We start from the raw sequence: 15,902 nt of genomic DNA on the forward strand, positions 1-15,902 counted from the left end.
ACAATTTAAATCAATGTTCCCCCATTGTTAGCAACACCATGTCTGGAACCAATTCTTCCAGTAATCTTACTAGTTCATATGCAACTGCTACTATGACTAAACAACGTCCGAAGTATCCCAAGAAGACCGAAGCAATTTTATAATTAGTTGTACGTCTCTATAGTATCCAATGATTGTATATCCAATTTTTTTTATTCATAATTTTTACCTAATGTTATTTAAGATTTAGAAATTAACTGTTATAATATTTAGTTTTAAGTCCTTATTGTAATTAATTATTGTATAACCCATATTGTTTGTGTCAATGGCCATTGCTGCCGAGACACATAAATTTAAATAAAAAAAAAATCGGCCTAATAATTGTCCTAAAAAATAAATTGTATGAAGCCATGGATGAATTCCATATCCCTGATAAACTGCCAAGATTGGTTAAGGCTACAATGCGTAAAGTTGTTTGCAAAGTCGAAATACAGGGCGAACAATCACAGGCGTTTGAAACGCATGTTGGGCTGCGACAGGGACAGCTGGCGTGTCTCCTCTTCAACATAGCTCTGGAAAAGGTGGTCAGAGATGCCCGAATAATAGGACAACAGAGGAAAGATTTTAATAAGTCATCCCAAATTTTAGCATATGCAGATGACGTGGACCTAGTTGCTCGCACAACACGCAAGCTAGAAGAAATGTATACCACCTTCTCAAATGCCTCAAAAAATATGGGCCTGCAAGTAAACGAGAAGAAAACTAAGATAATGGCATCAACACCCAACAATAGAGCCAGAAACATCGCTCAATAATTCACGGTTGATAATTCTACTTTTGAAGTGGTGGACAAATTCACATACTTAGGCTCCCTGATCACCAAGGAGAACGTCATGACGGAAGAAATCAAGCGAAGGATAATCCTAGCAAACAAATGCCATTTTGGACTGAGTAGACATATGAGAAGCAGAAACTTAAGCCACATACAAAACCCTTATACAACCAGTGTTGACATATGGATCGGAGACATGGACCATCTCTAAGGCAGATGGAAACCTGCTTATATTTGAACGAACAATCCTGAGAGGAATATTCGGTGGTATCCATGATAATGGTGTTTGGAGGAGGAGGTACAACTACGAGGTATACCACAGATATAAATATATATTTGGTGGTAAAGACGTAGTATCTCTTATAAGAATAGTAAGAGAAGATGGGCAGAACATCTAGCAAGATCACAGCAGAACAACCCTCCTAGAAGAATCCTTATGTCACCTGTGGGAAGTAGAAATAGGGGTAGGCCCAAACTCAGATGGAAGGATGGCAATGGATAGCACTGACTGGCGTAATAAACTTGGGAATGTCGAGGCTCTTTCATAGGGCTGTAGCACCATCGATGATGATGAATTCCTTGGGTGATTATTTCGTATGAATTTAAAGTACACTGCTTGAATATACAGTATGTTTCACGTATTTGCGACTGTTTTAGATTATTGCTAGACACTCCTCAGCCAATGGTCCACTTTACTGTACAGAATCTTCTTCAAGTGTCATCTCCTCGACGGAGGGAGGCAATTATCATAGCTATAAGGTCTTAAGAGGCGGCTGCTCTGAAAAGCTCATTTGATGTACATCCGTACCATTCTCTAAAGGTATGTATCCATTACGTTGGTGTAGTACTCTACATATAAACCGCCAGCCATCCAATCGGTGGCGGTTTATATGTATGGGGCACATGCCATATCCACACGGAGTACCAACGTAATGGATACGTACCTTCAGGTTGCGCAGCCATGATATTCTACGTCTCCCTGTGCTTCTTTTTCCTTGAATCTTTCCCTGCATAATGAGTTAGAGCAAGTTGTATCTCTCTCCCCGTGTAATGTCTGAGATATTCCAATTTTCTGGTTTTGATTGTATTTAAGACTTCCATTTCTTTATTCATCTTTCTCAGAACCTCTTTGTTTGTGACGTGTTCTGTCCGTGATATTTTCAGAATTCTTCTATACACCCACAACTCGAATCTCGAATGATTCCAGTTTTTTCATTGATGCCGCATTCAAAGTCCAAGCTTCCATTCCGTAAAACAAAGTCGAGGGGGAAAACGTAGCACCTAGCCAACTTAACTCTTAGCTCTAACTTCAAATCTCTTAGCAGAGCACTTTTCTCATTTTGTTAATACATGCTCTAGTTATACAGAATTTGCTTTATTGTACAGAATAAGAAGTACAAAAGTAAATGGCTCTAGTAATGAAAACATGAGACAAGTAATTTTTAAATTGAATTAAAAAATCCTTTTATAATCTGTTTTTGCAGTTATAAATAATAAGTTATTTGCAGTGAATCCTTTTCATAGGATTAAATATTTTGAAGGTCATATATTTTGCAGTTGTTGACGAAATCTCGGAAATAACACCACTAATATATAGTAGATTATCATAGCCATTTCGTTGATTCAGTATGAGATATGTTTTCTTTCAGTGTATTCTACATGAAATATGTGTTGCATATATACGAATCTTAAATGTCGCTGTTGTCGTATCTTATCGTGTCAATCTTAGACAAGGAAAATTGTCTAAAGTCGACTTTACATTACATGATTTATCATGTGATTTGTCATATTATGATTTGGTCATGGAGTGAAATTTACATATTTACACTGTGTGATTTGTCATATGATTTTGCATTGTTTATACGGCTCGTTTTGTCATAAGCATTGTCATCCGGCTCGTCATGGGAAAAATCATATGACAAATCACATGATAAATCATGTAGTGTAAAGTCGACTTAAGGTGTCAATAATTTCCTCTGTCATGTCCAGTGATGTGGGAGAGAGGGGATATGACATAAGAGATGCTCTCGTGTTTACTAAATGGGACCACTTGATTTGCCACTTTTGGGGAAGGCAATATGGGGGCGGGCAGGTTTTTTATGTTATACGTGGAATAATATGTTGTTAATTAATTATTAAAATTATTAATTATATATATATTTTTATAATATAATACAATTTTATAATTATATACTTTATACAGAACAGAATATACTGCTAAAGAGTTGTTCCGCCATATTGCCTTCCCCATTTAGCCTGTGAAAGCGATCCCATCTACTTCCATAGAGTTATATATTAGCCATAGAGAAATAACAACAACTTGTTGTTATTTCTCTATGATATTAGCATAGAGAGAGTGTCATTCAGAGCGAAGTGACGACACCATCTTTTTTATTTGGATTAGTGCTGTTTCACTCTTACGCATAGTAAAGTTGCTACAGTTGTCCTCCTCTTCCGTGCCTATGTTCACACTGAATGTCATCATAGATTTTCGATACAATGTGTTAGAAAGAGATGCAGCAAACCAGTCCATGAGATCTTAGGTTTGTTCCAACACGACCGAGAACCGTCAGGAAACCGTAACGATCCTGCGCAGTAAAGAAAATCCGTTCCAACAAAAATATGATCGTCATCGGATCGTCCTTCCCACTGTTCCAACAAGAATTGTGATCTTTCGGTGACGGTTTCGTGATGATCATTTCAGTAATCGGGCAAATGCATAATGTGCTGGTTGGACTGACTTGAGCACTAGGATTTAATTCTTTAAATTTTTTGAGCCTTTGATCGACTAAAAGCACACAAGCTGTCACCAACAAAAATGACAAATATATGATGACCGTCATGGGCCATGGGACGATAACTGGGCGATACAATTACGAACATGCGCACAACAAACGGTACAAGTAGTTTCGTGACGGTTTTTGGGCCGTCCAAAAGTTCATGTTGGAACAAACCTCTTGTCGTCAGGAAGCGCGGAAGGTAGGCTCCCTCTATGTTAATATATACCTCTATGTCTACTTCACCTCATGTCACATCCCCTCCCTCCCACATCACTGGGTCATGTCATTGTCATCCCAGACCAATCTCATCTAACTTCAGATTTGTTTGTGGTTAAGTGTCATTGCTGTCATTGGGGTGTGGTGTATTTGCCGTGTGTACAAAAGTTTCAACTAAAAATAAAAACATTTAAAAATGTCTGCAACTCTGAAACCATATTTAACAGCAGTTCGTCACACATTAACAGCAGCAATGTGTTTAGATAATTTTTCCTCTCAAGTGGTAGAACGGCACAATAAACCAGAAGTAGAGGTTACAACTTCCAAAGAATTACTACTCAACCCGGTCGTGATATCTAGAAACGAGAAAGAAAAAGTATTTATAGAAGCATCAGTAAATTCAATTAGAATTAGTATAGCAGTGAAACAAGCAGATGAGATTGAAAAAATTCTCTGTAAGAAATTTATGCGATTTATGATGATGAGAGCCGAAAACTTCATTGTACTTCGAAGAAAACCAATTGAAGGATACGATATAAGCTTCCTCATTACCAATTTTCACACAGAACAGATGTACAAACATAAGTTAGTCGATTTTGTCATACATTTTATGGAGGAAATTGATAAAGAAATATCTGAAATGAAGTTAGCTGTCAATGCTAGGGCTAGAATTGTTTCTGAAGAATTTTTAAAACGTTTTTAAAAAGTAATGTATGCAGTGCTAATATAGGTGCTAGGAACATTGATACTATATCAAGACAATGACATTTGAGTAACGAGTATGAAGAAGTACTGATAAAATAATGATGTAAAAGATGTAAAAATGTTAGTTAAATCTTTTGGTATCTTAAGGTATCTGTAGTCTTAAGACTACAATTGAATCGTTTATTGTTGAAAGGAGGTAAGTACCATTTTTTACTTTTTGAGTTTTGTTAAAAAATCCCTCCTCTCTTTCTATATCCACCTTGAAGCAAACACAGGCATTGTATGGATATCGTTTATACACTGTGAAACTACATTTAACACCAGAAGACGCGGATATAGACAGAAAGGTTTTTTACTACAGTCGAACTAGCTTATTGGAATAGCCTTCGTGCCAAGCAAAAGTATTCCTATAACTGAGATATTCTAATACCCGATCATTGGTGGTTAGTAGAAACGTTTGGGGACCTCAAATTTCTATTCCTTAAACCAGGATATTCCTTTAAACGGTATTCTAATAAGCGGGTTCAACAATATAACTCGAAAAGTAGAAAATGGAGCTGGCTCCCTTTCAACAATGAACTATTCAATTGAATATTTGAAGATTGGGAAAGTGATGTTAAATAGAGAGTAATAGTAGAATTTTGTATCATTGTACCATTGCTGTTATTTCAATTGCTGTATTATTTCACATATCGATGGCTTAGTGTGAAAACCTCGTATCTCATTAAATGACAATTTTACAGGAGAGAAAAAACTGATTTTCAGCATAATATAACATAAATACAAAAATTACGTTACATATTTTTAAGTCGAGCACATTGAGACAAATATTTGATATTGGCCCAGAGCTAAAAGTGTTAAATATCACTATTAAATTGGAAATACAAATATTAACTATGAAAAACACGTAAATATCCTTGCAGTATATAGAGCCTTTGCCCAAGTAACTATGATAACCTCGTATATCTTGATATACGTGTTTTTCATCTCGAATGAGGTTGTGTTTATTATTATTTACGAGGTTTTCATTTTTCATACCTTATTGCACACCTCCAAATACTAGGTCGATATAATACAAATCTTTTGATTGAAGGTTCATAAAATGTTTCTACATTCCGGACTACATTTTGTTGTTCACAAAAAACACTTCTCCAAGTAGAATCTCTCAAACAAACACTTCAAATTAAGTACCAAATTCTTGGTTATATATACGTGGTATTCACACTAAATCAAGAGAGCAATTGATATATGTGGTTTCTTTTTTCGATTGTAGAAAATAGTCTACTGTATTTGGATTTTTTCTAACAGTTGTAAATGGTGAGATACAAGGTTTTCAAACTAAAACCACCAAAATGTCATTTTCGAAAAAAAAAATTGAGATACGAGGTTTTCACACTAAGCCATCGATATAGTCCATGACACTTCAAGAATATTGTTTATCTATTCAGCACACAAGGTGTTAAATACAGAATTTATTTTAGAATTTATGGTCTTTCCTTCTGTTTGGTTGTTGGTCTAATAAACTAAACTTTAATCCTTTAGTTATAAGATGTCAAAATAAGAGTTGAATGGGTTCTTTGAAACAGTCTTTTCAGCTGATTAACTTGTTCACTGCTGCCTCGCTCAATGTGGCAGAGAAAGTAGCTTTCACACTTGCCAGTGAGGTCAATATGGCTGATTATTTCATTCATAGGAGATTCTGACCAATAGAAAGCTACAGAAATCTGAATTAAATCGATAATTTTTGATAATCTCCCGTCTTTAAGTATATTACGTCAGATGCCCTTCGTTGCTACGAAAAAATACATTCAGTGACATTAATGACAATTAATGTTTTAAAAATTAAAAAAGTGATGACTTTTATTCGTCAAATATTTATAAAAACTGTGTGTTTAATGGTACTTACATAAATAAATTACAATAAAATTTTGGTTTTGAACAGTTTTATTCATGAAATAATCAAAACAAATTGCACTCGACCTCTGAAATTAATATAGAATTTTTGCTCTCGTGACACTTTGACATAATTTCACTCGCCTTCGGCTCGTTAAATTAAAACTGTCAAAGTGTCACTCGGGAAAAATTCAATAATTTCAGAGCTGTTGTGCAATTACTACTGAGAATTTTTTTTTCATTTCGACAACAGAGACACATTTCCACGAATTTCTTAATGGGCTAGCTTTGCCCATTTTCGGAAAAGAAAATCTAGTCAGATATATAAAGGCCAATAGACTCAGATGGGCAGTATAGACTCAGTGATATGCAGTTACGACAATCGCCTTATAAAAAATGTGTTCTGGGAAAGACCAGATGGAAGAAGGTCTGTAGGGTGGCCTAGAAAAAGGTAAAAATATGCAGTCAAAGAAGATCTAGAGAAAATGGGAGTGCGACAATGTGAATTAGTGGCACAGGACCGACAATCATGGAAGGCAATACTAAATGTGGCAAAGACTTACGAAGAGTTGTAGCGCCATTGATGATGATGATGCTAGCTTGGCCCAAAGAATGAAAAGTTTTTCCTATCTGGAATATACCACCTGCCTGAATATAAAAACCATACAAAAGACTCTGGTAGTGAATGAGTTAAAAAGTATTATGAATCAAATGAATTTGAAGTAAAGCTCTTATCTGGTATTGATAAACAAGGAGTCATTATATAAATGTACCAGAAGATTTTTAGATAAATCATTGATATTTTAGCTCAATTTATGGCACATTTTCTAGATTTGTCTAAAACTCAGTATAAAAATTTTATATCTTTAAATTTGTTATCCTTAATATTAAAAAACTGTTGATCCACAGAACAAGAAATGTATATCCTTGTTTGCAATGTTTCTTGTTTAACATAATTTTTCAAAAGTGCTAAAAGATGAAAGAGTGAACTAAACAATTTTAATTCAATATTATTTATTAAGTACTCTTCAATTTTCCTAAATAGTATTTATTATGATGGACCTAGATAAGTAAATACAATATGTACAAAAAATTACTTAAACATATTAATTTATTATATATTTGTCATATAAATCATATGCTTGGCAGTTTATTAAACAGATAAATACAATATGCATAAATAACAAATCTTTTTTATTAAAATTTTAAATCTTACATAATTGCAGCCAAATCAAGTAACATTACTATCATGTCAAAACAATTCACATTATATAGATTATATACAATATGTATACATCTGTGGTACAAGTTTGCTTCCAAAAGTCCACATATATGCTCAATCCATTTTGGAAAAAATAAATTTTGCATGTATCCCAAATATTGACACAAGAAAGAAAACCTATTGTCTCTAAAATAGGGTCAACATTTTATACATAGACAAATTGATACATGATTACATACATTATTTAAATAAATAAATTCATTCCGATAATTATTAGTTTATCATATTGTGCCTCATTTAATGTTCATTGAGCTATCATCTGTATGATTTGGGGGCCTTTTTATATGTATACATATTTAGTGTAATATCTAGTATCTGTAAAGATGATATACATTTTATCTATTAGCAATTGAATTATAGGAATTTAATACTACATGTCAATATATTTCTATATTTCTTGTCACATTGTTTTGTTACATATTGTATTTTCTATTTCTTGTTGTTAATTATTTATATTGTTTGTCATATTTTACGCTTTATTATTAGAAATACCTAAGTTTATATATCTGGACCTCGGAGGTAAACTACACTATGTTGACATGGTGTTATTTTGAACAAGTTCCTTTTATCCACTTATTTTATTAGTTGGATTATACAAACTGGTTATATATTATCATTAAAATAATGTCATATTGTATATCAACCACTTGTGGGATATATTAGATTTTTATTAACATCCAAGTGCTCTTAACTTTGTTACAAACACAGGCTAAACACAGTTGCTCGAAATGATATAGTGTAGTTGACCTCGGAAGTCCACATATATGCAAGACCAATAATTTATGAAGTGTGTGGTGTATAAATTTATTTCTTTTGCCATTGCTGTAATGCATAATTTTTATATTATTTTTATTAAATATTCTTTTATAACTTAATATTTCATTATATCAAATTAATACCTCCAAAAGAGAAGCTTAAATAAACACCTTGATTTATAGTAGATATTGTAGATTCAATAAGATGGCTTGTGGCCTATTCAACTGTGACCTTTTCCAACCTACTGTGGTCCTCTAGCCCTATATTATTTCCCTAGTGTGACTCTATTTAAAAGGTCCTAATAACTTCGAGACTGAATCTTCCATTCGTAGCTTCCAGTAGCTCTTTACTGCTGGGTTTTCTTCATGTAAGCAAAGAACCAGATATTTGCCAGACTGTCATATTGACATAAAATGAATGTGCTCGGCTGTTTCTTCTAGGTGACAGAATTTGCATAGGTCATCATCCTGCTAATCCCATCAGTTTCAAATGCCTATTAAACTTTACTACTCCTACTGTGGCTTTAACTGTTTTCATGTTTTTGCCTATTAGGTCTGCCATAATTGTTGAGGAATGTTCTGTGATGAACTGTTTTGTCTGTCTTTGTCTTGGTGAATTCCTTTGCCGTTTCAGATATTAGCCAGATCAAAGAACAATCTGACCCCAAAAAAAATAAAGGAAGGATGAAAATTTGGGAATAGGTAGTTGAAATTGTCTATTATTATATAAGACAAAGTTTACAATTCTACATCCCCTCCATTTTTCAAAAATGGAGGGGAATACCCCCTCTCGAAGGTGAAAAATATACATTCAAAATAAGTCCGGAATTGGATAAAATGACTAATTCTAAGCAACTTTTGTTCTATAGAATTTTTCCCTAAGTCAATACTTTTCGAGTTATTTGCAAGTGAATATGTTCATTTTTAACAGAAAAAAAAACATGTTTTTGGACGGTTTTTCGGAGATAACTCAAAAAGTAAGTATTTTAGTGAAAAAAATATTCTTAGCAAAAATATAGCTTATAAAAAACTTAAAAAAATGGTGTATGCTTGAGGTCTGTAGACCCAGTAGAAGCAGAGTTGTAGCTAATGAAAAGTAGGTTCTTCTTCATCAAATTCCAAATCGAATATTTCAATGTGAAATAACCCAAAAACGGAGCACTTTTCGGGGAATATTCATTTCAGCTTTTTTAAAGTGTTAAAAAAAGGTTTATTTTTGTTTTTTAGAAAAACTTGTAACATTAAAAGTAAGTGAGTTACACTCAAAATATTTTATTGGTCCCTTTTATTTTTTGGTAAAAAAATCGCGAAAATCACAATTCCATTTTTTTTTTAATAAAAAAAATGTTTTATTTTAAACCCAATTTTTTTCAAAAATGAGCACTTTGAACCAATGAGACTTAGAAGATAATATAAACAATACATCTTGTGAAGCGGTAACGATTAATTTTATTTGGGAAGCTAATTACGGAGTGATTTTGCGGTTTTTGTACCAAAAAATAAAAGGGACCAACAATATTTTGAGCGTAACTGACTTATTTTTAATGTAAGAAGTTTAAAAAAAATAAATCTTTTTTTTTTAAACACTTTAAACAAGTTGTAATGAATTTTCCCCGAAAAATGCTCTGTTTTTTGGTTATTTCACATTCAAATATTCGATTTGGAATTTGACGAAGAAGAACCTACTTTTCATTAGCTACAACTCTGCTTCTTCTGGATCTGCAGACCTCATGCGTACATCGTTTTTTTTTTAATTTTTTATAAACTATATTTTTTTCGCTAGAATACTTACTTTTTGAGTTATCTGCGAAAAACCGTCCAAAAACATGTCTTTTTTTTGTTAAAAATGAACATATTTACTCGCAAATAACTCGAAAAGTATTGACAAAGTATTGACTAAAGTGAAAAAACTCAGTGTTGAACTTAGTGAAAAATAGGTTTTCGTAAAATTTTGTAATCTCTGATCGGGCTATATTTTGAGCTACCTACTTTCTTGTAGCTGTTCTTGTTGCAACGCCGCAGAAGAATTCCGGTCGAACAAATGGCATTGATGAGCCTTTTTTGGCCATTGCAAATAGTTTTTTATTGCCGGTACCCAGGCTACTATAGCCGTGTTATGGTCCCCTAAGTTTATTTAGGCCACTCACACAATCCCTTATTAGCTTATAATTGAGTGCCTTAAGCGCTGCCTGTGAAGATTACTAGGCGGTTTTTGGGGTCGCTGAATACGAAGACATACATCATCAAAACCGACCACCTGGTGCACAAGGTCACTGCTAAGGCATGTTATCTTCTGGAGATTGGAGGGTTTTTGGACACCATGTGCACCGGGGGTCGGTTTTAATGGCGTATTATTGTTCAGAAACCCTGAGTAATCTATTTGCATCAATTTAGTGTCGAAAAACCTAGAAATTCCAGATGGCGTGCCTTAGCAGTGAACCTTAACACCAGGTGCTTCAATGCACTGATGTGGTCCTCAGCGATCCCAAAAACCCCTGAGTAATAAAATCTGGCCTTAATAGACTTATTATGACATGTTTATGCACTTTAAAATGCAACTACGCATTTCCACCAATTTTTCTTTTCTGGAATTTTTTCCTGGCATTATCCTGAACACAATGAAAAAAGTTGTAATTTTCTAGGTGCCGTTTTTAAAAACCGACTTAGTTTTTCCTAAATGCCTAGTCTATTTATTAGTAATCACTAGTGATGTTGAAAAAGTAACTATTCGCTGCAAAGTACTCGTTACTTACGAATACCCAAAGTAACGATTACTATACAGAGAGGCAAATCGTTACTTTGATTACTCTGATTACTTCATTACTTCGTACCAATCGTATCAGAGCTAGTAACGACTATTGTATCTACTTTGATTACTTTGATTACTCTGATTACTTCGTTACTTCATACCAATCGTATTAGAATGAGTAACGACAACGACTATTGTATCTACTTTGATTACTCTGATTACTTCGTACCAATCGTAACAGAGCGAGTAACGACTATTGTATCTACTTTGATTACTTTGATTACTCTGATACTTCGTACTTCGTGAAGGTCGTTATTATATCGGAATACCTATACAAAATACCTACCTACTGAGAAATACGGTTCTCGATATGATTACCGGTACTCAAATACAAAAGTAATCATAGTAATCAAATCATTTTTATCCCTTAAACAGATCCTACTGAGTACCTACCTACTCAGAAATAAGATTCTCGATATGATTACCGGTACTCAAATACAAAAGTAATCATCGTAATCAAAGTAACGAATACTGTAAATGATTACTTTATATAAAATACCTATCTACTGAGAAATACTATTCTGGATATGATTACCGATACTCAAATACAAAAGTAACAAAAGTAATAATAGTAATCAAAGTTACGAATACTGTAAATAATTACTTTATACAAAATACCTACCTACTGAGAAATAAGATTCTCGACATGATTGCCGGTACTCAAATACAAAATAACAAAAGTAATCATAGTAATCAAAGTAACGAATACTGTAAATGGTTACTTTATACAAAAGTAACGATTTGTAACGAATACTCGAAAGTAACTATAATCAACATCACTAGTAATCACATCACTGATTCATTTGTCAAGGTCGTTAAGCCAAACGTTTAACCTTTCGTTACTCGCGCCAACTTTTTGTGATCGGATACTCGCGCACGGTGCAGGAGACCGGGTCCAAAAATATGGGTCAGCAGTGTTTTAAAATTATTTTTTTTTGCAAAATTGTGTACGATTAAATTATTTAATGAATATATGATCATATAATTTTGTAGATATGCGTTTGTGTTCACATTATATTACTTTAATCAAAAATTTAATAATTTTCATTGTTATCCATTTATATGTATATACAAAAACTTTGGAAGTGAAAAAAAATTGAATATGGTTAAATTTGTTTACTAAGAACTTTAGATCTTAATTCAATACACAAAAAAATTAAAAATAAAGAGTAATTGTAGTAACAAAAAAAGTTATAAAAATTAATTAACGTTTTTAAAACATGAAATACACAATGGTGTCACATTCATTGGAACAATGGTGTTCCAAACACAGATATTTTGAGCATATTTGGCAGTAAAACTTTGTTTTTCTATTTTTCTTCCAATCACAAACAGCACAGCGATCTGAAGTTCCTGGTGTTACGACTGGTACTTGTTCTGTTGGTAAACCACATATCTCCCTAAACCTCATTCTGATGGTTCTGGGTAAGTTATATATTTATATATATATATATATATATATATATATATATATATATATATATATATATATATATATATATATATATATATATATATATATATATAAATATAAATAAACTAATCTATAAACATTGAAAATAAGGAAAAGATCTTAAATTACCTTACTAATTAAAAATATCGATGTGTGATCCAAACACAAAAATTGGTGCACAAATACTCGCACACGGTGTACGGGACCGTGTTGCGTAATAACAAAAGGACAGTACTATTTTTTACACTGCGAACTGACTTTACCCACAGTTGATTGACCACTGAAGAAGTATACGAAGTAGCCATTCAAAATCCCCACTACAAGCAGAGTTACAGGAATTTATTTACAGGCCCGGTCTCCCACACCGTGTGCGAGTAACGGAGGGTTAAGGGGAACGGAGCAAAATGCAAAATTTTGACGCATGTCAAGATTTTGAATGTGTTTTGTATTCATTTTTTTCGAATCCAGAGAAAAGTAATAAGTATTTTTGAAAAATTTAAACGCAGAATGAAAGACTAGTTTCTTTTGAATGAAATATTTGCAATTAAAAATCACAGATTTTTGCAGTTACTCGAGCGCGTCAGGTTATTACATGGAGAGAAACCTTGTACCTTGAAAATGTACCTCTACCATATATTGGCTCTTTAATGTAGGGGAGTTCGTTAAGGGGGACCGGAAAAGAAATCTATCCTTAGAAAAACTCGAAATCGTCAGATTAAGATAAGGTAAGTTAACTATAGTATTTTTACTACAAAAACGTTATTACGCAGGTCAAAATTTTTGACGTAAGAGAACTGTCAAAACATTAGAATGTGACTTTTAAAAAAACATGGCAATAAGAAAAGTCACATTTTGCTCCTCTCCCCAAGCTCGCGCGTCGCGCATTTGTAATAAATTGTACACGTCGCGTGTAGAGCGCCCTGCTTGCCATCGCAATCGTAAACTAGTTCGTAAACTTGCCAAGTACACGAGTCCTGTGAGCCAGCCTTAAGAGCCTTTGGTTTGACTCGGTGATGTTTGACTTGACAATGACATGACTGTTGACATTTAACATTGACACTAGACAGTTCAGGTTTTTGCAAATTAAAGCCCGAATTTTTTCAGGCGATAAAAATGGGTCTTTCTAGCACAATTTACAATTCCATTTTTAAAAGAACCTCAACAATGGCTTTAGCTGTTGTTGTTTCTGCATTTTTCTTCGAGAGAACTTTCGATTTAGCAACAGACACCTTTTTTGAAAGATATAATGAAGGGGTATGTATTACATAAGTACTTCTTATTGCTGCAAATGAATAGTGTATTTTAAAGTCATAAACAGTTTCCAAAAACTATTTCTATAAAATTAAAAGAACATTTATTGAAAATATTCTAAAATAGTTTCGTTTTTTTCAGAAATTATGGAAACACATCAAGGACAAATATGAGCAGGAATAAGTGATAATTATTTTTTGTTAGTATAATTTATTGTAAATAAAAAAACTTCTGCCCATTTTTATGTTTAATTATGTACCCATTTTATTGTATACCTATTTGTAGAATCATAATTTCCTGACATCACATCACATTTTGATCAGCTATTATAGTCATCATTGTTTTAAAAATATCATTGTGGGGCAATATTTCATAGTATACTGTCTAAACAAGAATGCTTGATTATATAAGGATCTTCCTAATATTGAAACTTTATTTAAATTATTGAGTCTCCTCAATTTTTTCATGTGTACGAGTATTCCTGGTTATTCAAAATTTGACTATTAACCAACGAACTGTCAACACTGATAGAATGGCCTCGTCCCCTTTAAACAGTGAAGCGATATTGCCTGCAACATACTAGAGAGACAGAATTTTTCAGATAAAATTTGCTACAACTACCACCAGAGTTGCCAGATGTGATTTTATAAATCCCCCACTTAGAAATTGAAATTCCCTCAAATTGAAGCTCAAATCACCCAAATTTAAATTTTTGCCCCATTTTAATAAATTAGTAATCAAATGTAGAGAACAGTAAACAAAAATTATACTACTTATCAACAGAGGGCCCTGGAAATAATTCATAAGTCCTATCTTCTTCGATTATATGAGAATATAATATACTAATATACAATTCTATGTGTACATTCGCAAATTTAATTTCCCATGACCCCTTAAAATCTTCCATAATTTTCACCCCAAAAAATCTCCCAACCATTTCTGCTTAGAGAAGTTCCCCTATACGCTTTCAAATTACCCCAATCCGCCAACCCTGACGTACCTGACTAGCACTGTCAATTTGTTTGTTTACAAAAGATGGCGATTATCTTCCCTCCTTTACCTGATTATGTTCTATCTCATCTCATCCTGAAGTCATTAAATTCGCTTCATGGCGATTCCATCAGTGTTGCAATTCATTGCTATTAACACCGTATCGAAATATATAAGCAATTGGACTTAAATTTTCACCCAATATGACCGGAAATTGATATTTGAACTCTTGGTGTCCACTAATATATGATTTCATTGTAATTTTGAATAATTTTTGCCGAACTTTCAGTCATAAATTTTTAAAGAGAGCTAAATATTTGAGCTCAACTTTTCAATACATGTTGATTAACACACAACAGGTCATGGGAGAGATTTGGACAAAAAATGACAAAAAATTATAGGGAAAACCAAAAACTCTTCTACGGCGCATTAAAACAACTCAGACAAAAGAAAGAGCACACGATGCCGAATATAAAAGACAAGAATGGAAACGTACTAACAGAAGAAAAACAAATAATGGAAAGATGGAGAGAACATTTCAAAGAGCTAACTCATGTAGACAAGGACAACATAGGGGAGATACAAGAAAGGAATGAAGAACAACAAGTGGAATCCATAACAAGAGAGGAATTAGAGAAAGCAATAGAAAGAGTAAAACTGGGCAAAGCACCAGGCAAGGATCATATCACCCCGGAAATGATAAAATTCATGGGGACAGAGGGAATGGATAGCATGAAAGAACTAATGAATGATATCATAAATAGAGCAGAATTACCAAAGGACTGGAAGAAAGACATTATATTACCAATACACAAAAAGGGAGACAAGAGAAACTGTAATAATTACCGAGGTATCACCATATCAAGTATCCCTGGGAAGGTATTAGCAAGAATACTAGAGACAAGAATAAAAACACAAATAGAAACAACTATGGAAGACACACAGTGTGGATTCAGG

The 15,902-nt window shown here is 33.3% G+C and overlaps 2 protein-coding genes across 2 annotated transcripts; both read left to right on the top strand.

Annotated features, from left to right (window-relative positions):
• The first annotated feature begins 3,908 nt into the window (after positions 1-3,908).
• LOC126879999 (actin-related protein 2/3 complex subunit 4) lies at positions 3,909-8,557 on the top strand. The gene has a single exon (XM_050643506.1). It carries the CDS (start codon positions 4,004-4,006, stop codon positions 4,508-4,510), a length of 507 nt encoding a protein of 168 aa, XP_050499463.1. The 5' UTR covers positions 3,909-4,003; the 3' UTR covers positions 4,511-8,557.
• A 5,184-nt stretch (positions 8,558-13,741) lies between these two features.
• LOC126880000 (cytochrome b-c1 complex subunit 9) lies at positions 13,742-14,193 on the top strand. The gene is made up of 2 exons (XM_050643507.1): positions 13,742-13,958; positions 14,097-14,193. Exons 1-2 carry the CDS (start codon positions 13,818-13,820, stop codon positions 14,136-14,138), a joined length of 183 nt encoding a protein of 60 aa, XP_050499464.1. The 5' UTR covers positions 13,742-13,817; the 3' UTR covers positions 14,139-14,193.
• Positions 14,194-15,902: the final 1,709 nt, after the last annotated feature.

Source organism: Diabrotica virgifera, chromosome 2 (genome assembly GCF_917563875.1).
Source record: "Diabrotica virgifera virgifera chromosome 2, PGI_DIABVI_V3a".
Classification (NCBI taxonomy): Eukaryota; Metazoa; Arthropoda; class Insecta; order Coleoptera; family Chrysomelidae; genus Diabrotica; species Diabrotica virgifera.

What these genes read in the sequence shown, in the direction of transcription:
- LOC126879999 (XM_050643506.1), top strand. Translation starts at nt 4,004, where the DNA reads ATGTCTGCAACTCTGAAACCATATTTAACAGCAGTTCGTCACACATTA.
- LOC126880000 (XM_050643507.1), top strand. Translation starts at nt 13,818, where the DNA reads ATGGGTCTTTCTAGCACAATTTACAATTCCATTTTTAAAAGAACCTCA. An exon ending in TTGAAAGATATAATGAAGGG is followed by an intron (nt 13,959 to 14,096) that starts GTATGTATTACA and finishes CGTTTTTTTCAG; the next exon opens with AAATTATGGAAACACATCAA.